Source organism: Bemisia tabaci, chromosome 7 (genome assembly GCF_918797505.1).
Source record: "Bemisia tabaci chromosome 7, PGI_BMITA_v3".
Classification (NCBI taxonomy): Eukaryota; Metazoa; Arthropoda; class Insecta; order Hemiptera; family Aleyrodidae; genus Bemisia; species Bemisia tabaci.
In genome coordinates, this window is record NC_092799.1 from 7,890,448 (window position 1) to 7,914,288 (window position 23,841).

At 37.9% G+C, this 23,841-nt stretch overlaps 1 protein-coding gene across 1 annotated transcript in view; it reads right to left on the reverse strand.

Annotated features, from left to right (window-relative positions):
* Positions 1–497: 497 nt before the first annotated feature.
* Positions 498–23,841, reverse strand: part of NaPi-III (Na[+]-dependent inorganic phosphate cotransporter type III) — a 49,815-nt gene continuing 26,471 nt past the window's right edge. The window contains exons 5-15 of the mRNA XM_019044963.2: positions 22,227–22,370; positions 21,306–21,488; positions 18,699–18,818; positions 14,505–14,564; positions 13,512–13,645; positions 10,187–10,286; positions 9,552–9,610; positions 8,458–8,588; positions 7,579–7,764; positions 6,144–6,299; positions 498–4,685 (exon numbers count right to left, since the gene is read on the reverse strand). Coding sequence (XP_018900508.2) covers positions 4,595–4,685; positions 6,144–6,299; positions 7,579–7,764; positions 8,458–8,588; positions 9,552–9,610; positions 10,187–10,286; positions 13,512–13,645; positions 14,505–14,564; positions 18,699–18,818; positions 21,306–21,488; positions 22,227–22,370 — 1,364 coding nt within the window. The 3' untranslated portion in view covers positions 498–4,594. The remainder of the gene's footprint in view (positions 4,686–6,143; positions 6,300–7,578; positions 7,765–8,457; positions 8,589–9,551; positions 9,611–10,186; positions 10,287–13,511; positions 13,646–14,504; positions 14,565–18,698; positions 18,819–21,305; positions 21,489–22,226; positions 22,371–23,841) is intronic.

The window sequence follows — 23,841 nt, forward strand, 5'->3', positions numbered from 1 at the left end:
ACTATCTCCGTGAATGAAAATGAGCTTGACCCAAAAAACCTTCTTTTTACGCCCCTCTTTGAATTTTCTTGTAATAAATAACTCTAATACACCTTTTTATAGAAATGAAATATTTAGGTATATTTTCCGTATTTATCTAAGTATAAAGGACGCGTATTCTCAAAAACCGATGAACACTCCAATGACAGCTTCAAGATTGGATCCGGTGATCAATTCTTCCCAAATCTTAAAATACGCAATCTAATAGTAATTTTAGGAGAAATCAGAAATTGATATCTGTCATCATTCAGAAGATATCGAGCTGTATTAAGATTTGAACTTAGATCAATTCAAAAGTTTTGAGGGTCTAACATTTTGGGGAGAGGCATCTTAAATCCAGTGTAATTAAGTACCTACTTAATTTAAAGAAAATTCCAAGGTGGAAGGAAAGTTATAGGGTGCTTTGAATCGAGCTCTTTGTAAAAATTAGGGGAAATGAAGAATAAAAAACACTTAAATCAGTAGAAAATATTTTATGCTGTCCAGAGTATTCCATTATTTGAGGTGATCAAAAAATAGGTATAATTTGTCTCCTGTAAAACATCATTGGCAACAAAATATCGGCATGTGAGGCAAATCCGTTTCCATTTCGATTCTGGACTGGGCGGCCTTTTACAAAAATAAAACAATTAAGTCAACTAGCAGGTAATCGAGATACCTGGTTTGAACAATCAGGCAATGAGCCGCTTTCGAAAGTAGCTACAAAAGAGAAAGAAAAAATATCACAATCTAATTTCTTGATCTAAGTTGAAATTCACACCAAGGAAAAACTAGAGCTTTAAAACTCTTGAAACTATTTGAAGGGCTTAAATGATAGCAATTAATAGGAATGTTTCACTACTCTGGGTTTCTTGAAATATCTCTTTTTGTTACATTGTATTTAGCTTTCAGCAACGATGCTGTTAATTTTTCGACGAGCATTGATCAAAATTATAGCTGACAAATTTTGTAGTTGGTTTTGACAAAAAAAAATTACTAACAGCTAGTGATAATTCGAACGTTCTTACGTTTACGCAATACTCGTAAAAAGGGAGTAGATACTACAACATCGAGTGAACTTGTTAACTTTTAAAAGATAGTTTGAACTGAGTTGGTAATGAAAATGACACAAGGAAGATGAATCTGTGGGTTAAAATAATGATTTTTGGCGTAAAAACTTCGGCCAGAAATTGCGTTCATCTGTCACAGCTCAAAAATTCCGCCTCACGCTGCGCAAGAAAAATGACCTTCGGTAAACTTTAAAAGTACCACATTGGTTTCAACTGTGAGCGAATTTACTTAACCCGTCGGATACAGATATGAGGCTTTGATGTGAAGGTCATGAATATTTCTGAAAGTTCTATTTCGAAATGTCTCTTTAATCATTTACCTGAATTTAGGCGTCAAATTGACGAAACCTCTCCTTTACTGATGGCACGGACATTTTTAAAACCAACTCGTAAGATTTTACGGGCGGAACTTGAGAGGTTGAGGGGAGGGGCGTCTATTCAATAATCCCCTCAACCCGTTGCAAAAAGTGTGCGAGATTTTGCTGAAGGAACTGTGTAGCCTTCATCCTTGAAATGTTTTTTTCAATCAACTTTTTGTCAAAAGCAGTTAAAAATTCATCTTCTAACGACTCACAATTTCCAAATTTTATCGGCAGGGTCTCCCGAACCCAGTTTTAGAGCTGGGGAAGTCCCCTTTAAGGAGCTAATTGAGTCCTTCAGAATGCTCTCGACGGGATTTACTTCTGCGACCCCCTAATAGGGTGCCCCTTTGACCCCCTGATAGGGGGCCCCTTGATAAAATACGGTACCATCCGCAGATTATTTGATAGTAAATAAAATGCAAAAATAGAGCACCCGACACATAATCTGTGTACAACGAATTAATATGATTCGCTTTGATAGAAATCAGATGAATATAGTATTGTCCCAATGACCGACCTAAGTTTCTTACGCTGACGTCATTTTTATATATGTGGAAAACACTTTTTTTAAACACAGAATAAGCTTTTAGTAACAACGAGAGTTGAGTATAAAGATAGACATTTAAAGATTTTTAATGTGGGTTATTATCGCATAAGCCAAATGTTTCATTGTCTAAATTTAGGAGATTAGGGAGGACGATGGAGGGAAATAACGAAACTGTGAGGAAACTGAGGGAATTTTATAGTTGCACATGCAATGAGGTACTTGCAATTTTCAGTTTTCTTTAAACAGGACTTGGAATGGAAAATGCTTGAATCGTTTTTCTATTTCAGATTCGTCTGCCAAGCTGTCTCCGTGGCGAACTATCTTCGAATGTAAAAAAAAATTGACTTTGAAAGTGAATATCACTCAATATTTTCCTGCGCAAAGTATCCTTTGATTGATACGTAGATGCGCCGCACCTCCTCGCCCTTGGTGCAAGGGATTGGAGCTGAAACTACGAGTAAATGGACATTAAGTTCACGAACCTGAAATAACTTGTCATCAATATCACCATAAATTACTTTCTTAAGAGTGTATTTTATTAAGACTACTGTAAACGTAATACTAGAGGTAAAATAGGTTGGTGATAGAAAAGCTTATATATTGACGATGAGTGAGTAATTCTCCTGGAATTACGAATTAACAATCGTTAATTTAAATTGAGCAAAATTATTTCCCCATCATTTCATTGATAATCATCTCAGGTCAACCTTTACTTCATGCTCTTAAAATGCAAGGTTTACTATTCTATAGACACAAATCCAATAGACTCTCCTGTCGTTTTGTAGATTCTTGTCGATTCAACGAGAGAGCAATAATTCTTGCATGAAAAGTCAATAATTCAATGCAGTATATGCAATCAAAACAATATGCTTTCATGTTACCATATTTAAGATTATCTCAAAATGCAACATGCACACGCCGCGCCGCTCTTAGAAAAAGCAGAGGGCTTTGTTTTCAGGTTTGAAATAAAATCCTATTTTTTTAATATTTCTGAATAGATTTTGACGAGAAACCAATCACCGATGATGAAGGCTGAAAAACAAGCGCTTCGATATGCGAAGTTGCAAGTTTCCGGTCGTATTATTTTCTAAATGGAAAACCAACGAAGATAATTCATTAGAATATTTACTAATTGTTTTACGTTTCGTATAGAATATTCTGTAAATGTTTCCATGAAAACATTAGTTTTTTTCTCCCTTTTTTTTTCTTGGACATGAACAATGAATTATCAACAGAGTTCGCAACGTCGGGATTCTAGAAGCGCGTTTTTCGATTTTCATCTTCAATTGCGATTTCATCGTCTTGAAAATGCTTCATTAAGGCACCCTGTACAGTGTACGTTTCGTCATTTGGAAGTAATACTTGTTGGAGCGGCACAACTTCTTTTGTGCAAGATCGGAAGTGACGAGAAGAATGTTTTCCGGACAATGTAGCCCTCCACCGAGAAGTGAGGCAACTATAAATATATAATTTCAGGTAATAAAAAACCGCCATGAACATTTTGGACGATTGACAATTTTCATCGCGTAAGAAAGACGCGAGAAAATAGATTACTTTGCACCCATGAGTATGAGTAGCTTGTTTCCACAAATTTCAAAACTTAACAAATTACATTCCACCAAGAATCATGGGTTTCCGTGGAAGAAAATAAACAACATATGAGTCCATGTTAGTTTTAACACTAACATCAGGTAGGTGTATACACGATAGCGACGGCTGAACTTTGAAATCTTAGTCCTTTGTTTACAACGTTACAAATTGCTCGATGTACTTTATATTTTATTGGAGAACTACTCAATGCGATACCTATCTTTGAAATATCCGCCTTTTCTCGAAGAATCTTGTTTGAAAATTTCATGCGATTAAATTTACTAGTTTTTCCCCCTTAGTCTTAACAACCACCCGATTCAGCCAACTAGATCGCTCCATTTACCCTTTGTTTTTTTGTCTATAGCTTTGTCTATCAATTTCATCTATCAGCCCTATGCGAGTCGATCGTTAAATCAGTGTCAAATGAGTTTGATCGATAACTCCCTCTCTTCACAATGCTATATATCGATCAAGGTCATTCGATAACGATTCAACAATCGATAACTCCCTATCTTCACAATGCTATATATCGATCAAGGTCATTCGATAACTGTTCAACAATTGACCCGCAGGGTGCCTTCCCCATACTCGATTATTTACAATGTATCTAAAAGGCGGAGGATCAAAATTGTGAGAATTACGAGGTCAATTTAGCACCAGATGAAGCAATTAAAGAAAGAGAGCGCGGCAATGATCGGTGCGGCCCAATATTGAAAATGTAAGAAAATGGTGAAAGCAATAAGGTACCCAGTTGGTAATGATGGTACCGCCATTAAATTCTGTGTGGGCCCTCGTTTTTCTCATGTTCGCACTACTGCGTATTATACACGATACATGTACGGTCATCTTTATTGCATTGTAGCTCATTTCAGTGTTTTGCGTTAGACACACTTCAACGTTCACATCTTACATTTTTGAGACTGTTACTGCAAAGTATGTAAAAACAGGCTTTAAAGGCCTAATCTTTGTTTTGCATGAATAGGAACTCCTTTTGTATCAATCGAGTTTTATAGGTAAGCGTGTTTTAAAATAAACATGATTGCAGCACTGAGACCACCAGCAACGGGAATAGTCACAACCCATGCGTAGATGATGTTTCTGTAACAAAAGACAGGCGGATTCATTTTTAATGATTTTATTATGAATAAGAGATACAACCAACAAAGTGGATATCTACCGGGTGAAAGTGAACATAAATCTCGTTGAGCACATAATGAATAACATTTTTCAATGAGGATTTACAATTTCTGGCATATTTTAGAAACATAGTCTGTGTTGCCAATTTTCCTATGCAGATGAAGGTTTCCATTTGTGAGCCAGAAGTAGTGGTACCTCAGCGCAAAATGCAATTCAAATGTCCACATGACGCAAAAATTCGTATCTCAGTTGCGCTATTTCAAAATCTCCGCTTCTATTTTATTTATTCAAATGGGATGAAACCAACATCATAGCTTGTAATTTTCACAGTATATTCTGTACACAATGAAAGAAAATCACTGAAGTTTCTTAAACATCACATTTAGCAATTTTTTATGTAAAAAATGAAATACGACATCAGGAAGTCAGCAACACCGCAAATTGAGGTACGCATATCTGCACTCAGCAGTTTCACCGTTTATAATATGGACTGAATTTTGCAATTGAGGACACCGCACCAAGATCAGCCTATAGGCGTATAGGTCGTTATTACGCCCATCTGCTTTTCGGATTCTACGTACCCTAGACTATGCTGTGGTAGCGATAGATATAGATAGGTAACGGCTCGAGGTCGAAAAACCTTTTTTTTCCGAGTTAAGTCAGGCCTCTGGATCGATGGGTGCAAGAACGACCTATAAACGGGCCTTTAAACTTAAGGGCCTATAAGGTGCTAGTTACCCTTTTCTTTACTCACTATCAATATTCTTTCATTTTGCGTTAATCATGCGTGATTAAAATGATTCATACTTCATATTGCCACCAAAATGACTGTTGGGCGTAATAATGGCCTATAAACCGCTTTTTTAAATTAAATATATTAGAGTGTAAACCCAAAATGTATCGCAAAATCTACCCGGCATCCTTCAATAGAAGGGTTAGGTCACCCAAAAACACCAAAACAGGGCTTCTGCATAGAAAGTCTGCGCAGTACATCAAAAACAAAACTTTAAATCTATTATACTATTTTTCCCTCGAAAATTGCACTTTTACCGGGAGAATCTTGAGCATTTGTAAACGAAAATCTCCCTGATTTTTCTCCTGATCTCATACAAAAATCAGACAAATTTAGGGAAAATCGAGCAGGAAGATCCTTGTAAAAAATTGAGTATGAGTCAGTTTTACGATCTTGCGACGGAGTTACATTTTTTCGACCGGGAAGGGATGGAATGTTCGTAGAATATTTCCTTTTAGCCGAAGATTAATCGCTCAATTTTGAGTTTTGCAGACGAATCCTCTCTCCTGAGTGGTCCCTAATGTCCCAAATTTAATGTAAACAGTTTTAAAGAAAAGTCAGTGTCACCACCTTGCTAGAATTTACGTTAGGTGACGTCAAGTATGAAATCGTCTCAAATTCCTCACCTGAATAATTTCCAATCGACGCCTTCGGCTTTTGAGGAGCTGACCCAACCGACGAACACAACCGACCCAACTTTACAGTGGGTCGTGCTGATGGGAAGACCAACTTTGGATGCAAGCAACACGGTGAAAGCGGCCCCAATCTCGATCGTGAAACCTCTGGAAATTTAGGAAATGAATAAATTCAAGGTAAAGGAAATGTTGTAATTTAGATGTATTGTAAGTAATTTGGGCGAATTTAACCATTAGTAACCGTTCCGTAATTTCGCCTACCGTTTTATTCCCTTGGCAGCAAACTTAGCAACAAGTGCAGAAGTGAGTTTCAAAATTTTTGACAGTTTTGAGTCAGCTGCATAAACGTTCTGTTGAAGATTTCGTCTATCTGCCAGCAAAACTATATTCGAAAAAAATCGGGATGTCGCACCTAAAACCGTAGAGCTTTTTTCTCGTATCTCAGGCTTAAGTGCGAATGTGTATCTCCTTCTGGCCCCTTCATTTGATCCGGCGCACCTTACGCACAACGCGTGTATTTTCCGCGTTCCTCAGTGTTTTCCGCCTACAGCATGCGTAAGCTGATCAGCTGTTCTGTGTTTACATATATTTTCGGGAATTTGCTGGTTTTGAAAAGTTGCTAAATGCTTATCAATCGAAGGTGCCGAGGGGCGCACCCCCGGAGGTTTTGTTTTCGAAAAACACGTATCACATTGCTGAAATTCGTACCCTGTTGCCTTGGTCAATGATTTGCCTTCATTGGCCGGCTATGCAAAATGACTGTCGTGACGCACGAATAGTGGTATCAGAATTTCGCATTAAGATTACATAGTGGTTTGAAGGCGCTCTTCGGTATCGTATCTGGGTATGCTGAGTGGCCCTGTACAACGATGTTGACCAGAAATGTTCAGAATTTTGGAGTCCTTAGTCGGGCCGTAGTTTTAAAAAATGCCCGAAGAACATTATTGCACGTTTCAATATTTTTTTTTCTGTAAATCTCATTTCAAAAAAGAGAGTCCAAACGCTCGGTTCAGATTGCGGTTTTTAAGTCTTCTTGGTTTGGTCATCATATTCTCATGCAAGTCTGAGAAAGTCGCCGTTTTCAAGATCGCAACTTCCTCAAAAACGGTTGTGAATTCAATAAGTTTCGCACGGATAAAATGAGCTTTCGACGATGAAATGTGAATAATCAGAATTGAAGAAAAGGTGGTCCGTGCTGGAACCATGGCAACTCCCGAATGTACATACGGCATTTTCCCTCAGCAGGGTAGTTTTTGGGACTTCCTTCAACCTCCCTCAATCACAGCTTGAACCATAACGGACCTCCAAGAGGAAAATACTACTTAGGAAACGAATATGAATAAAGCCCTAAGTTCTCTCTTTTATAGACGATCACAAAGATTAATGGCAAATTCAACCACTACATTTTTTTCTCGAAAAAACTTACGTAGAGGGTGTGATTTTAGTTAGATCCTCTCCTATGGTCTTGATCACTCGCCGACCCCAAATCCAAAGACCGCAAGAAATACCGATGCCGCCATAAAGAAGGATGTATATTGGCGTTTCTGCTTTTTGTTCCACTGACCCCTCCGAGTAAATCATCCAAATTGCGATTAGTGGACCGATGGCGTTGCTGTAATATACAAAAATACAAAAAGTGCATGAAAATCTTGCACAACTTAACCTGGAAATCTCATATTTTTACATCTTGACCGTATGTTTCTGAACCTTGAGGCGTGATACTCTCCTTCCACTTTTGAACTTTATATGACCAGGATTAGCTCTGGTCGTATTTGTGATTATTTTTTCAATGAATAAACATGTAAACCTCATTGCCTCAATTTTTTACAGAACATTATTCAAGAAGCGGACACAAAATCATGGGTATTTCCAATCAGTCGAATTGATTACATTCCCACCTAAGAAATAACATATGACTAAGAGTAAGCAACGTCGTACACCAAAACCTAGGTCATCAATCTGAAATGCTTCCAGTCAAAAATTTCGAGTTGAATTTAATGCTATTCACGAAAAATTAAGCAGTTTCCAAGTATTTGTATGCATTTGTTTAAGGTATTTTTTTACCTGTGTTTGGGATGTTGCTTTACTTCAGTCAAATCATAGTCATGACAGTCAAACTACATTTCTGTGTTTTAATAACTTTGCCACCATAACAAATAGGATGCGAAGTCTCAAAAATCGCTGTTGAACTTTCTGCTTGTACTAAATATCTTACTTGAAAACCTAATAACGGCTTTGGGACCTCATCTCCTGATCATCACTTTGAGCACAGAAAAAATTGGTTGTTACTATAAGTCTTGCATACCTGACATCGTTTCCACCGTGAGCGAAGGAACCAAAAATGGCAGTCAGGATTTGCAGGAATGAAAATATCCGTGCTACTTCCGGTGGATCTCCCTGAGAATTCAAAGCTTCCGTTGAGCATTGCTCGAGTTCCTGGGGAAAACAAAAAACCCTTCCGACTTAGTCCGAAAATTTGAATCCCAATCCCAAGTAGCAATTTTTGACGGAAAAATCGCGATATTTTTAAATTAAGTCTCGATTCTTCTACGATTTTTTGGCGATAAAATAGCCAGGATCATCAAAATCGCAGCAATTATCCTCGATCTAGTCGCAATTTTATCTCTATAAAATCGCGTTCGAAAATCGAAATAAATCTCAATTTATCGTGATTTTTTTCCAATAATTTTGCGATAATCGCTGTCGATTTTATTGCAAATTTATGTGGTGAAATCGCAATTTTTCATCCAATAATGTTTCAATGAATCGACGTGGACAAAATCGCGATACATTCTCCGATCAAATCGCAACTTATCGTGATCACTGCTACTTGGGATTGTCCTGAGATGAAATTTGGTGCAATGAGCACCAAATATTTCTTATATTATGATAATATATATTGTACTCTTCGATACTCACGAGCTTCGTGTCAAAATTTCATGTTAAGATTTTTATGTTATGAGTGTTTTAATTCATTATTTCTACAGTTGGCAACAAAGCATCCGCAAAATTTCCTGTTTTTTTCTCAAATTTGCTATATATCGTATCTCAGTTTTGAAATGCTTCGAAGTGTCAATTTTTCAATTTTTAGGGTTCCTTTGCGCGTAATCATGCAAAAATATCCTCTGTATTTCTTGGATCAGTTATCTTATTTTCTGCCATGTTCAACACTTTAGCAGGGTCTTTTTGCCTCAGGGAACAATGAAATTTGCCGTTTGACATTAAATTTGAATCCTTATTTCAGTGCTCTGACTAATATTTTTCATGTCGGCTGCCTCGTAAATATTAATGCGCAGCTGCTATCCGCATTCATTATTTTAAGGAACCATCGCTTTAGTGAACTCAATATCAATGTTGTAGTATCTATGAAAATTGTATGGCTCATTTCATATTACTTACCAAAAGTTCTAAAGGTTTTTCTTTTAACAATGGCACAGCACTGCTGTTTGGAGTTAGGCCTGCGAAAAATCAGACATATAAATATTACGAGTCTGTAGCTTCGACAAATGGAAAGAATAATACAGATTTTGATGTCATACAATTTGCGAAAATTCTGAATTTATTGACTTATCTGTCGACTAATTTCAGAAACGGGATGTTTGTTTTTACTCGCTTTTTGTGGATTCATCGCAATGAAAGTGGCTTAAAAGTTTATATTGTTTATTTCATTCATGCCCATCACTTGATTTCATTTTTATTGACTCTGAGTTTATTTATTGAAAATCCAATAAATATTCCATTCTCAATTTTTTGAAATCAGATAACACAGACTTTCCTCGACTCAAATGCAATATTCATAATCTATTCTAGATGGTGTGACTTGTTTCGATGGATATCGTCTAGTTTCACATAAATTTTAATGGATGGAATTCGTGTTACGAACGTGCCAGAATCGCAATTAAACTTCCCACGTTTAAAAGTCACCTCACAACTAAAAAAAAAAAAACTTCCAATTAAAGAAACTTGGGCGTTACTTTGATCTAAAATTGTAGAATTTCTGTCCATACCCTAATTTGAAAATTTGGGATACTTACCGTCAGCAGGAGAGGCATGACCTCTTTCATGGCTCAAACTGGTTTCATGAGCATTTGTCAGTCGACATTTTAAAAGTTGACAGTCGGAATTTTTCTTACCCTGATAGAAATAAAAGAACAGATCCAGATTACTTTGAAAAAATATATTTCATATGCACCATGAGTAAAGTGTTAAAAAAGTTGATTATTTCCATTTAAAATATTGGTTATTGATTTAAATAAACGTTTTTGGCTCGATTTTTACATGTATTTTTTTTTTAAAAAAAAAAAAAAAAAAAACCTTTGCTTCCAGAACAGAATGTAAGGCATTAACAATAATACCTCGAAAGAAAAAAAATCATTCACTCCAATAATCTTTCTTTTAATAGAATAAATGTTTTCTTAAAACCTGGCAATTCTTTCTGAGCAAAAAGAATTTGTTTCCGAAGCAAGGATTTTTTTAAATTATAAAAACTTGATGAAATAAGGGTCCCCTTGTTAGTTATAGGGAGAAGAATCCCAGAATAGTCACATAAATTTCTGTAGACTATTTTTTTATGAACAGATTTCCCATCTGCCAGAAAACTTCGATCGTCGGCGCATCACCATCTAACCAAAACGAGCAAATTTATACTAGATTCAATTGTATCGACACTCTTAGAACTTACTATTATTCTGTGAAACATCCGGACACCTTGAAAATAGTAGAGCTATACCAGTTACTCTTCCATTACAGAGAGACTCGAGTCAAACGTTCGATGCGCCACAATAGGTGCCCAAACTACGTGATACAACTATTTTAACTCTCAAGTAGCTTATATTGCATACCTGCCTAGATGAAGGCGCGATCAGACCCTCGCTTGTAATTCTACATTAAAACTCAATTATTTTTATTTTAATTAAATTTTTTCTGTTTTCTTTCCTTCTTCTCAGTTTTCTGGGGGCTAAGTCTTACTTCCTGGCGATAAAAATACCGTCATACATACAGAGCGGAACAGAACAAATCGAACAGGATCTTGTTTTCACGCTAAGACTGCTGTTGTTTGTGACTTCTCCGCTTGGCTTTTATTGGTTGTTTGCGTGGTTTTTTCTCGATTGTTTCGCGAGTTTGCGCGGTTTTCGCCTGCCTTTAGCAACCGAAACAAAAGCGATCACTACGGGTATGACCAGGGCGCACATTGTTAAATCTAATTTGTGTTTTATATCCGCACTAAACTTGTGAAAGGAATTACGAACATTAGAATTGTGTTTGCACCATCATTATAGTTTCGGACCGAGTCGAGCAAAACTGGTGCTCCAAAACTTTTTGATACATAAACATTTTTCAGATCTTAAAAATATAAATATCCAAGGGTCCCACCGCAGGGTACTAGTATCCCTCTTAAACGGGTACTCATAATGTTAATTTACCCATGGCATACTTCCACACTTTCAAAGAAGTGCAGTATAGCTGTTAATGTTTGTTGTTCAGAAAGAACAAAGAAAAATTTTCTGACGCAATTTATTTATTAAATTTAAAATAAATCAATTATTATCGATCAATAAATAAATTAAATAAATCAATTGCATTTTGATGCTATTGGATCGAGACAAACTGTATCACTTCAACACCGACTACACATCTCCAACTGTTTCTATGCTGCAATTAGAGGCAGTAAAACTACTTATTAAAAGAAAATGAGACGTATGGTAATTGGCTCCGTCTTCAAGGTGTCAAAATTAAGGCTTCTTCCTCCAAGTGATGTGATTTGGACGCAAAAGGTTACCGTTGGTTATTATGACTTTTAAGAAGCGAGTGCCTCCGACAGCTTCATTTTTGGTTTCTTAGCTATCAAGCATTTCTTCAAGGACAATATTTCTGTCCATATTAGATGTAGCTTCAGCTATCACACCATCAATGTAAATCGGAAATGACGTAAAGTAACGGCTAGACCATCTAAATATAGCGGGCCATTGGATACTAGCGGAGATTGTGTCGTTTCCTTCACGAGAGAATGGAACTACAGTTCATTGTTGCCAAATTTCCCCTCGTAAATCGCATTTTTACCGGGAGAATTTCAGCTACTTCTATCTAAAAATTTCACCAATTTTCCTTCTGATCTTATGCATCACAAAAATTTTCAAAAAAATTTCACAGGTACAATTTTGTAACAACTTAAATTTTTTCGATTTTGCAACTTTGGAGTTACTTTCCTTCGTCAGGAGTTTTGAAAATAAAATATGTTGCATAGTTTCTTAAATCATACCTTGTCGACAGTGGCGTGGCGTGCTTTGCGATATATCGATTGATACGCCACTTAAACCTATGAAAAAAGATCGATTATTAGGGTGTTCACAACGAACACCTTAGTAATCGATTCTTTACCATAGCTTCAAATGGCGAGATATCGATAATCGATCATTCACGCCACGCCACTGCTTGTCGAGTGACTCATTCTCGCACTGTGTTCCTTCTTGAATTCCAACATAATTTATCGATTTTTAACAAGAAAACCTGCCTCGATGAATACTGCCGTACTAAGGAAAAACGCCGTATGAACCTTCAGGCGTTGCCAAATTTCCATTTATAAAACACGAATTTCCTTATAGACTTATGAATAGTTTTCTTTCAATTTTTCAGATAATGTTGTTTGCAATTTCATCTGAAGTTCCTGAAAATTTCAAGGAAAAATATTCTAAACTCTCCTCAAAAATTAACATTTTATTGAAGGGAATTTGGCAAGAATAGCGATTGTTTTACATCCATTTAGAGCGACGAAACCCAAGAGATCTCTGCCGTACTGTAAGGAAAGACGCCGTATGAACATTCGAGAGTTGCCAAATTTCCTTCCATGAAATGTTCATTTTTATGGAGAGCTCTTAATATTTTTCCTTGAAATTCTCGGGAACTTTCGGTGAAATCGCGAACAAAATTATCTGAAAAATCGGAGGAAAAATATTTACAAATTTCCCCGAAAATTCGTGATTTACTAAAAGAAATTCGGCATAGTCTGAGGGTTCATACAGCGTTTTCCCTTAGCACGGCAGGCTTAGCATTTGTGTCAACTCGCGAGAATCACTGCGTGTGACAGTGGCGTGGCGTGAATTGCGATATATCGATTGTTATGCCATTAAAACCTATGGAAAAGGATCGATAAATAGGGTGTTCGCAGCGAACACCTTAATAATCGATTCTCTACCATAGGTTTAAATGGCACAACAATCGATACATCGAAATTCACGCCACGCCACTGCTGCGTGACGATGTGCCGGGATCAATTCATAGCTATTATTAATCCCGATGATTAAGAGCGTAACTGGAGCAATGCCGCGGTCATACATGAGTGATGAACGACGCTCCACGAACCTGATTAGTTGGTGCAAACCCGTTGGATTTACGGATGTTGGAGTTTTCCTCCTTGATGATTGGAAGAGGTTTGATGTTCACGTCCGATTCTTGATACAAGCGTGATGTTCTAGGACTTGTATCTCTTGATGAGTCTGGAATTTGAACAGATTTTACCGATGATTGATGATGTGTCATTTTATATAGGAAAATTTAGAATTCTAAGGAGAGTTATTGAGCATTTTCCTTCGAAAACCAACAAAAAGATGGAAATTATGAAATTGACGATGCAAATCGCCCGTCAGCAATTCATCTTTTGCCGTACGAAAGAACGTAACTAGATTTCTACGTTGAAAAAATTCTTCTCGCCAATTTCATTTTACTTGAAAACTATTGAGCGTTTCTTGCTGAAAATTTCACTAATTTCTCTTTTGTTTACGTCCAAAAATCAACGCAATTTTAGATCAAAATTGCACGACGATTTTCTCTTAAAACATTGAATTATATTAATCAATTTTGCAACCTTGGAATAAAATTACGTTCCTTTGTCAGGAAAACGACGAATTTATGAAAGTGACACCAATTTTAGCTTATGTATGTGTCTCCAAGTGTGACACTCCTGGGAGAGGAATTATAATGGCGCCTCTTCAATGTTTATTTCTTCTTATTTTGTTTCTTTTTTTCATTTATTATTTTCCCCTCTAAAAGACCATAAACCATGGTTGTACTTATTTCATGACAGTTTTTTCTTTATCAATAGAACAAACTTATATATAATTATCGCTGAATCTACATTGACTGAAAAGTGTGTTTTACTACTGCTATTAATTTTAATGTTTAAAAAAAAAATATGTAGTGCCAAAAAGGCGCTATGTTCGAATTCCCTTCTTTTCCTGTTTTCCTTGTTTTCTCATTCTCATTATTCTAATTCCTCTTTCTTATTCTTAATCTTCTTTGATCTTATGTACATCAAGACCCGAAAACTTCAGATCGTTGTGAAAAAAGAAACTTTACCTGTTGATTCGCATATTGTGAACTTCACATCTCTTCGATGAGCATCTGCATTTAATTGCTCTGTGGGCAAGAAAAAATACATTTAATTTTTAGTTTACATTTCATACCAACTTCAAACCTCCATATCCCTATTTTTGTACGATCCTATTGAGCGTTTTTTGAGCCGAAATATTATTTATTAAACAATGTTCGAAGCAACTGTCCAAATCTTAAGGATAAAGGAGTCGTTTCTTTTAAAATGCTGAATACCCATGGTGAGTTCCACGTCCTATCTTTTTTCTGATCATTATAACGATGTTAGTTTTGTATAGGTAAAGATTTTTTTGACCGCGCGGTAATAGTAATGTAGTGTTACCGGGATCTTAAAAGTAACATTTGGTCCCCGTATGGCAGAAAGGAACCAAGCCACATTAGCTATTGCCAAAAACTGGGCCATCCAATTTTTTACAAGACAGCGTTGGTGCGGATTCCTCCAAATATTTTAGGGAATTTAATTCTTACTATGCAGGAAATTCACTAAAATTTGAGTTAAAATGCACTTAACCGTCCTCTTGTAAAAAATTACATTTTCCAAGTAAAGGGCCTCCCAAAATAAGGACTGATTTTCGCCCCTATTTCGGTATTCAATTCGACCATCCAACCAAGATTTAAGAGAAAGTTTATAAAAATTCCAAGATGAGTTGATGAACCGTTTTCGAGTTACGGGTGGCCAAACGGGTCAAACTCGGGCCTCAATCTTCGTTATTTTATTGTTGAACTGATGTGTCTACGGGGTTGTTATAGTTGTTTACACGTGTTATTCACACCAGTTTTTACGTATTTTTACAAGCAAAATCGAGTTTCAATGTTGACGAGTTGATAAATCAATCGGATATATCGATAATTTAAGATTCATTACAGAAAATCGACGATTTTTTTAGATCAAATTGTTCATTATTGATTCATGGATGACTAAATGCACCTAATATGACTGTAGTATACCGCCACTAACGTATTTTTTCATGTGGATTCGATTTTTATTGTCAACGAGTCGATATATCAATCGCATATATCAAATTTTTGCGATTTTTTTAAGGAGAATACATGATATATTGGCCAGGGGGGCTCTTGGTTGGCAGGGGGGCAGCCACGGGTCAGGGCCTCTTGGTTGCAAGGGGGGGGGGCAGCCCCCGGGCAAGGGCTTCTTGGTTGCCAGGGTGGCAGCCCCGAGTCAGGGCCTCTTGGTTGCCAGGGGGGGCGCCCGGCAGGGGTGCAGGGGCGCCCGGTGGCCTCTGGTTGCCAGGGGGGGGCAGCCCCTAGTCAGGGCCTCTTGGTTGCCAGGGGGGGCAGCCCCGAATCAGGGCCTCTTGGTTGCCTGGGGGGGGGGGGGGCAGCCTCGGGTCAGGGCCTCTTGCTTGCCAGGGGGGCCAGCCCTTGGTCAGGACCTCTTGGTTGCCGGGGTGGGGGGGGGGGGCTTTGGCTCGTTAGGGGCCAGGGGGTTGACCCCCGGCTTTGGCTCCTTAGGTGCCAGGGGGGTGGCCCCCGGCTCGAATTGAATTCCTGTAATTCGTACTCCGTTACCTGAAGTCAATGATTCGCCTTCAAATGGCCGGGTATGCAAAATGACAGCTTTGGCGCACGGATAGTGGTATCAGAATTTTGCATTAAGTTTACGGATCGATTTGAAGGCGCTCCTCTGTATCCATTGTGAGTTGCCCTGTACAACGGTGTGAACCAAAAAGTTCATAATTATGGGTTTTAAATCGATCCGCATATTCGAACTATGCCGAGGAATATTATTTTGAAAAAATAATACGATTGTTTTTGGTCTCTACTTCTTATTTCAAGGAAGAGAGCGCAGGCGGCTCGATTAGATTGCGTATCTTAAGTCCCTTGGTTCCGTCATCGTATTCTGAAGCGAAACTGAAAGAGTCGCCGTTTTGAAGATCGCAACTTACTCAAAAGCGGTTATGAATTTAAAAAGTTTCGCACGGATAAAATGAGCTTTCGTTGATGAACTGTGAATAATCAAAAATGAAGAAAAGGCACTTTGTCCACTGGTCCATTAGGAAAGCGTAAAGCTTGGATGGATGGAGCATCGATGACCGACTAAATCTCATGTGATAAGGAATGTTAAGCATGAAACCCTTTTTTCAGTCTTTAAATGATCCAAATCCACCAACAAGTTTAAAACACTAATTGCAAAAATGCGTATCTCCTGGTGAAGTGTCGATTCTTAATGCCAAAAACGCGAATCTCGGCATTTCTATCGTATTTTCTAACAGTTCAGGAAATTATTGAAACTGCTGACGGAGTTTGAAAAAACATCTTATTCTTGCTATCCTCAAGAATTATTACCCTTCTACTGACAATAAAGAGGGATGCAGACAGTTTTTTTACTCTCCTGGAAAATCCTGATGTGGGTTGGTTCCTTTCTATTTAACGCGGTCCATTTAAACTCCTATTTGGATCCAGACACTCTGAACGGGGGGGGGGGGGGGGGGGGGGTTGGCGGAAGGGGGTCCACGGGGCGTTCCTCACAAAATTATCGAAATTTTAAAACAACTAAAATGCGATTTGAATCAATTTCGTCATGAATAATTACCAAATATAAATGTCCTTCTTTCCTCTTCCTCCGTTCCTTCCTTACTATCCTTTGTTTCGTAGTTTCCTTCTCTCTCTCTCTCTTTTTTCTTCCTTTTTCGTGGGAAACAAGGGAGGGGGGTGGGAATAAGCGCACGCCCCCTTCGCCCTCCCTTGAATCCCTAAGCTAAAACTACCTACGCATAGGAAAACACTGTCGGGCGCAGAATCCACCATGAGAATCGTAAGAGCAACATTTGTTTTTCCCCCGTGATCACCGTACTCATACCCCTTCCCACAAAACTAGTTTATTTGTTTTCAGTTGCGGATGGGTAAAGAGTAGGTCAGTGGGCGAAGAAAGTTATTGTTTACATCCGAAGTAACCTTCTCCCAGATAGATGCCACGGTTACAGATACCCGCTATTAAAAGTTGCAAAGTCAATACTGTCCGCCCGACACTGGCCCTGACCGTTAGTAATATTTTTGGGATGATGTAGCAACGTTTTTCACTTTTCCTAAACAGCATCGGCACTCACTGCAATTAACACTTCCAAATGCAGTTATGACCTCCTATTTTTACCGCGGAATATTCTTGGAGGTACCGTTTCATAATGGATAAGTATAGCCGGTTAGTTAATCACTGCAGTAGACTGCCACTTTTTTAGGAATATTTATTTGTCTTTTATGTCTGTAACCTGGCCGAAAAAGTGAGAGAGGGATGTAATTACTCCGGGCAATCTAAATCGGTATCTCGTCATTTCGACACGGCTTGAGGGGCTATTTTGTCATATTTTCTTTTAGGATTGTTCAAATTTAGTGTGAATGACCATATATGTATTGAATTCAAATACAAAAACTCCCCTGCTACATGTATACGCAAGGTGGCATGAAATGAAAGAAAGAGATAAAAGATTAGGAATTCCAGTGAAATATTTCATGTTTCACAATAAGGCTGTGAAATGTTTCATATTTTTCAGGGGCTAGAGTATGCAACCCGCACTCAAGCACATGACAACAGAAGAAAGTTACAATTTTTACATTTTGCAAAACATGAAAAGGAAGCGGTTAGTTTTTAATATCATTAATAAATTGCTGAAATTTCATGAAATATTTCACGTGAAATTTAAAGATTGAATTGTTCATGAAATTTTTTGCCACCATGGCAATACACAATTGAACAAACTGCCGGAAAGAGGGATCGTGGGCAAAATACAAGTTTTCAGAAAATTGCGTTTGAAAGTTTAATTTGTTTCTCCTCTGGAACCCCCCCCCCCCCGCGTGAATTACTGCTCAATATTTTTAATAAATCACGTTGACTGGTTGCGGAATTTCTCCTTTTGACAGAGGATCTGGACATAACCGTAGGTATCCCACCTTCTGGCAAACTCATCCAAACACTGAAATCCAGCCCATTTGACTCTTCAATAAACCATACGTCAAAATTGAGATATCGCCTTGAAACTTAGTGAAACTATATACTTTTGAGGGTATGAGGATTTGAATGAACCAGGCAACGGGAAAAGGAAACATACGCGCATGTTCCCTTATTTCGGCAGTGTATTCACTACCGGAATTCACCTCCAGTGTATTCAATTGGCACCTTAATTTTAAGGAAAATACGGTAAAATTTACCTAAAATACGCTTGCGCAGACGAGGAGCGACAAAAAGCTTGACAAGAATACCAATTATCAATCCACATAATCCACTTATGGCAACGGCTTCCCAGGCTGGCACTTGATCCAGATGCAGCACTGATGGAAAAAGAAGAAAATATTGAGGGGAAAAGGCATACATCATAACAAGCACTGGAAAAAAACACATTGGATCTAGAGTCCAGACTCTTGAAAACATTGACAAGAAAAATACTCTTGATTCAATCAGATTTTTGCTTGAATCAAAAGGAAATCCGCTCAAATCAAGAGGCTTGGTTCTTGATTTAAGCAAAAATCCGATTGAATCAAGAGTATTTTTTCTTGTCGATGTTTTTAAGAGTCTAGACTCTAGATACAATGTGTTTTTTTTCCAGTGTACATCATAACAAGAATTTGGGCACGTGCTGTAGTATCTCTTTTAATTCGTCATCGAAAGATAACAAATTTTGTGTTCAGTAGATAGAATATTTTTTCCCTACTTGACTATTCTCCTGAAGAAAGAATAAGGAAATCTGCAACGCCCTGGTAAAAATTGGCAGTAGAATCTGTGTTCCAAATTACCATAGACCTAAAGCCGGCTGTAAGATTTTCAATAGCTTCTATAGCCGGATGCACAATTTCTTATAGCCTTTTATAGCTGATGGCGATTAAGCAACAGCCAGGCGATAGAGTGTTTCCTAAATGTTACTAATAACGGATGCTAGGACTTATCGAGTTTTTGGACTACCGCTCTATTTTTGGGCCGTAGTATCTTGATTTATTTTGCGCGGAAAGTTCCGTACTTTTGAAGAATGCCTGTCATTCCTAATTTGTTGGAGCGCCTTCAATTTCATATGATATTGTGCAATACCTCTGGCGTGAAATAGTTGCTTCAAGCGCCGTGGTACGCTGCGGCGCGGCGCGACGGGCAGGTAGCCAGCGCGAAAAGCGCATTAGCGCCTACAAACCTAACAGGGATACTTCAAGCATTGCGCAATGCGTGAAGTATCCCTGTTAGGTTTGTAGGCGCTAGTGCGCGCTTAACTCTGGCAGCACGCCGGCGCCGCTCCGCTCAGTGTTGGGCTCCAATATATAATCTCGCGGAGTCAGCGTTTTTCAACCCATGATTTTAAAATGTTTGCACATCCTGTATGGATTATTCTCATTTTAATTGATGAAAAAAAATATGTATTAAAGGAAAATATAATGTGTGTTTTGTAAATATTATGGTGGTTCCGTATCAAACTTAATGATTTCCAAAGCGCTCGAGTTTCTACACAATTTCTTATAGCCTTTTATAGCCGATGGCGATAAAGTTTAAAGCCCGGCGATAGGAGCTATAGCCCGGCTGTATAATTTTTTATCGCTTCGTATAGCCCGGCTATATGATTTGCTCCGCTTTCTACAGCCAGCTATACGATTTTCCATTGCCCTCTTCAGCCGGCTATAAGAATTCCTATGGTATTTTGAAACGCAGCTCCTGTCACCAATTTTTACCGGGGCGTTGATAGCGAAGATACGTAGTTTCGCACTTCAGTCATCGTCTTTTCGCCCTACTTTGAGAGCAAAAATATCGTACTTTGAAAAATTTTAAAAAATTTCTGTTAACACCACGTGAAAGTACGCAAAAAGTTGAGTTAATCGCCATAATTTCAGATGTCTAGATGAATTCCATCATGCCTTCGGAGACGCTTCAAAACGCCAAAAAGCGCGATTTGCGGAAATCGAACTTGCAAGCGTACCACATACAACGGCCGTGCGGCACGGTTAAAATTTTTTTTTTTTCGATTTTCTTTTTTTGGTCTTTCTTTACACACTAAAAGGAAACTTTTGCAGGGTTCTCCCATTAAAAATTCGAAAAAGCTATTTTTAACGGCCACTCTAATGTATACATATGCAGACTCCTGCGTAAATTAATGCGAGGCAGTAAAAGAGCTAAAAAATAAGCGCCTTGTAAAGGTTTAAAAATGGATTACCCAACCGAAACTTTTAGAAGGTTTACATACCTAAATCTTGAAACTTTTAGAACGATGCATCCTATTTAAATTTCAAATGCAAAGATGCAGAAAGAATTGTATGCAATGCGTTAAGGTGAATTTACACTGGAAGTAAATAAACATTAAGATTTCGAGCAAATCTTCATTCCTTCAGTTACTGGTTTCAATTTGATTTTTGGTCAAAAGAAAGGGATCCATTGAGCTCAGAGGCTTATTTCAGCTGCCTCCCCCCCCACAGAATCTATTTTGTAAATTACAAAATAGAGCTGAAACTATGCGAACACGAAATACTACATTTGATTTTAGTCAAATAGGATGGATAATTTTCGATTTCAAATATCTTCTGCCTTGATTTAGGCTTTGCGAACGAGGCTTTTTGAGAATAAACATCTGAAACATGCTTCCAAGAATAATTGGTCCGTTGTATGACAAAACTTCACAATGAAACCAGCATTTCAGCAAAGTTTATTTCGATTTTGCTCCCATTCGCTACACCACTTTACTGCAAAGTTGTTTTATTGCATTACTATTTTTGATAAAAAGCTGCATACGACATGAATATTTTTTACCCAGAATCCATTAATTTGATGAATTTTCTGTGGATGCTTACATTTCGGGCCATCGTGAATGATGGACACAACATTGACCGCAACAGTTAGGCCGTAAATGTAGGGCAACACGCGAAGACCTGTGTTCATTGGCTGAGGCGCTTTGATGATGAAACGGCGGATGAGGACGAACAATAGAACTGAAACGATTCCGGATAGAACAGGTGAAATGAACCAGGAAGCGACTGAAATAAAAAAGGTTAGCCGTCAGTTTCGATGATTGAGGAAAAAGAGTGCAATTTAGCGTTGAGGGTCCTCGCTGGACTCGGCGGGCTGAGCTGAATAGAATCGATCTCTGTTAGACGGGCGTACATCGGAAAAATCATGAGCCCTGGCTTTCGTTGATCACGCGAGACGCTATGGCTCATGAGCTTTTGGAATAGTGCCCGTCTAACAGAGACCGATTCAATTTAGGTCACGACTGCTTTCCTCGAAAGGTGAGGCAAGAAGGATGCACTACGAAGGATGAAGGTATCAACTTCCAAGCGAGAAATTAATTGCGGCAATTTCTTTATAATTTACAACTAATGATGCAATCCGGTGCTTTGAATTCAACGAAAAGGAGTATAACGTAATCAACGGCGATTTTTATGATCAAAGAAATCGGAGCAGTTTGCAGTTTTAAAAGTATATCCATATTTTCTCCCGAAAACTAGAAGGGAAAAAGAAAAAAAAAATACCGATGAGTGTCGATTGTTTCAAAATTTGTGCGTATAATTAATTTACTCATTAGTAAAAATCCCAACATTTTTGTCTAAAATTTTTATGAAGAAGTCTTTATGAAACAAAAAATAACATTAAAAAAATTAGGAGAAAATGTTCATTAGTTTACCGAAATAAAAGTTATATATACATATTGGTGAGCTTGCATACATATTAGAGAGTCCTTCCAGCATTAAGTAAACTTGTGAACTAAATATTACCGATCGTTCCCAAAGTTCCCCAATGGATTCCAGCAGCACCGCGGGCAACAAACGAAAATCCAACAGTTGCTCCAACGATTGAGTGTGTCCCTGAGATAGGTAAGTTGAAGAACGTCGCCACAATCAACCAAATTCCACTCCCGGCTGAAAGAAAAAACAATGAGAAATACTAGTACCTTATTACAAAATGTATTAAAATTTTAAAACTTCTTTCCCAAAATGGACTACCTTTTGCAATAAAAAAAACTATCTCATCTAACTCATCCTGTAACAAGCAGAATTACTTCGGAAAATGAGAATTCCATGCAAGCAAATTCCGAGGCAGGGGTTTTTCGTTGAACTTCTTACACACTGATAAAAACATTTGTGTTCTTGTGTTACCTTAGGTTAATATAGGTGGTGGAACACAAACCAACACAAAATTTGTGTTGATTTTGATAAAAATTGGGGTGAATTTAGCTCAGAAAACAATGGAGAGACTAGGAAAACGCAATCCTCCGATTGCGACGTTGGTATATACCACTCGTTGTTTTTTATTAATTTTCTTCAAGGAAAATAGCTGGCATTTACTCTTGAAATCGTCAACCAAAGGCTAGGGGTAATTTGTGTTTTAACTCCGGTATTAACCAAACTTTTGAAATGTTTGAGACTTATGCAAATTTTTTTAGGTGCTCCAGAAAGCATAACAAGGGTGAAAGTCCGCAACCATGTTTCTCGGTTTGCGACGTTGTATACTTCCTGTCATACTTTATTTTTCATGGAAAACTACTCGACGGCAGTTCTTGAAAATTGCCGTGATTTGTCTTTTCCTTCGAAGAGAATTTACTGGGAACTTCAGTAAATAATGTCAATCCTTGAAAAAAAACAAAATAGGAGCGGGATTTTTAAACACCGCAAACGAGATACGTACTTGCAGACATGCACCGTCGATAAAGAGTAAAAATTAAGTCCAGATTGCATTAAAAAAGGAAGAAATTACACGAATGATTTTTTACTTTGGGCATTGCCTGTCCCATTGATTTGAACCATAGTAAACAGCATATCGACGGTGTAAGTCGGCAATCACATAACTCGGTTTGCGACGTCGCAGACTTCCTGTCACACTTTATTTTTTTAAACGGAGAACAACTCAACAGCAAGTCTTTAAGACTGCCGTGATTTTTCTTCTCTGTGCGAAGACAATTCTGCATAAAGCTCAAGGAATGATGTCAATTTGTTCTCCTTTAAAAAAAATAACATAGAGGCCAGTGGCGTGGCGTGAATTGCGATATATCGATTGTTATGCCATTTAAACCTATGGTAGAGAATCGATTATTAAGGTGTTCGCTGCGAACACCCTGTTTATCGATCCTTTTCCATAGGTTTAAATGGCATAACAATCGATATATCGCAATTCACGCCACGCCACTGATAGAGGCGGAGGTTCCCAGACACTCCAAACGAGATAGGTATGTGATTGCGGACTTGCGCCGTCGATATCTGTTCATCAACTCAGAGGGTTAATTTCTTCATAATTTGTGTGTGCAGGTTTACGAAATTTCTAATCGATGATTAGAAGCCTACCCACACTGATAAAAAATTCTCGGCGTTTTTACCACGGTCCGTTGGTACCTTT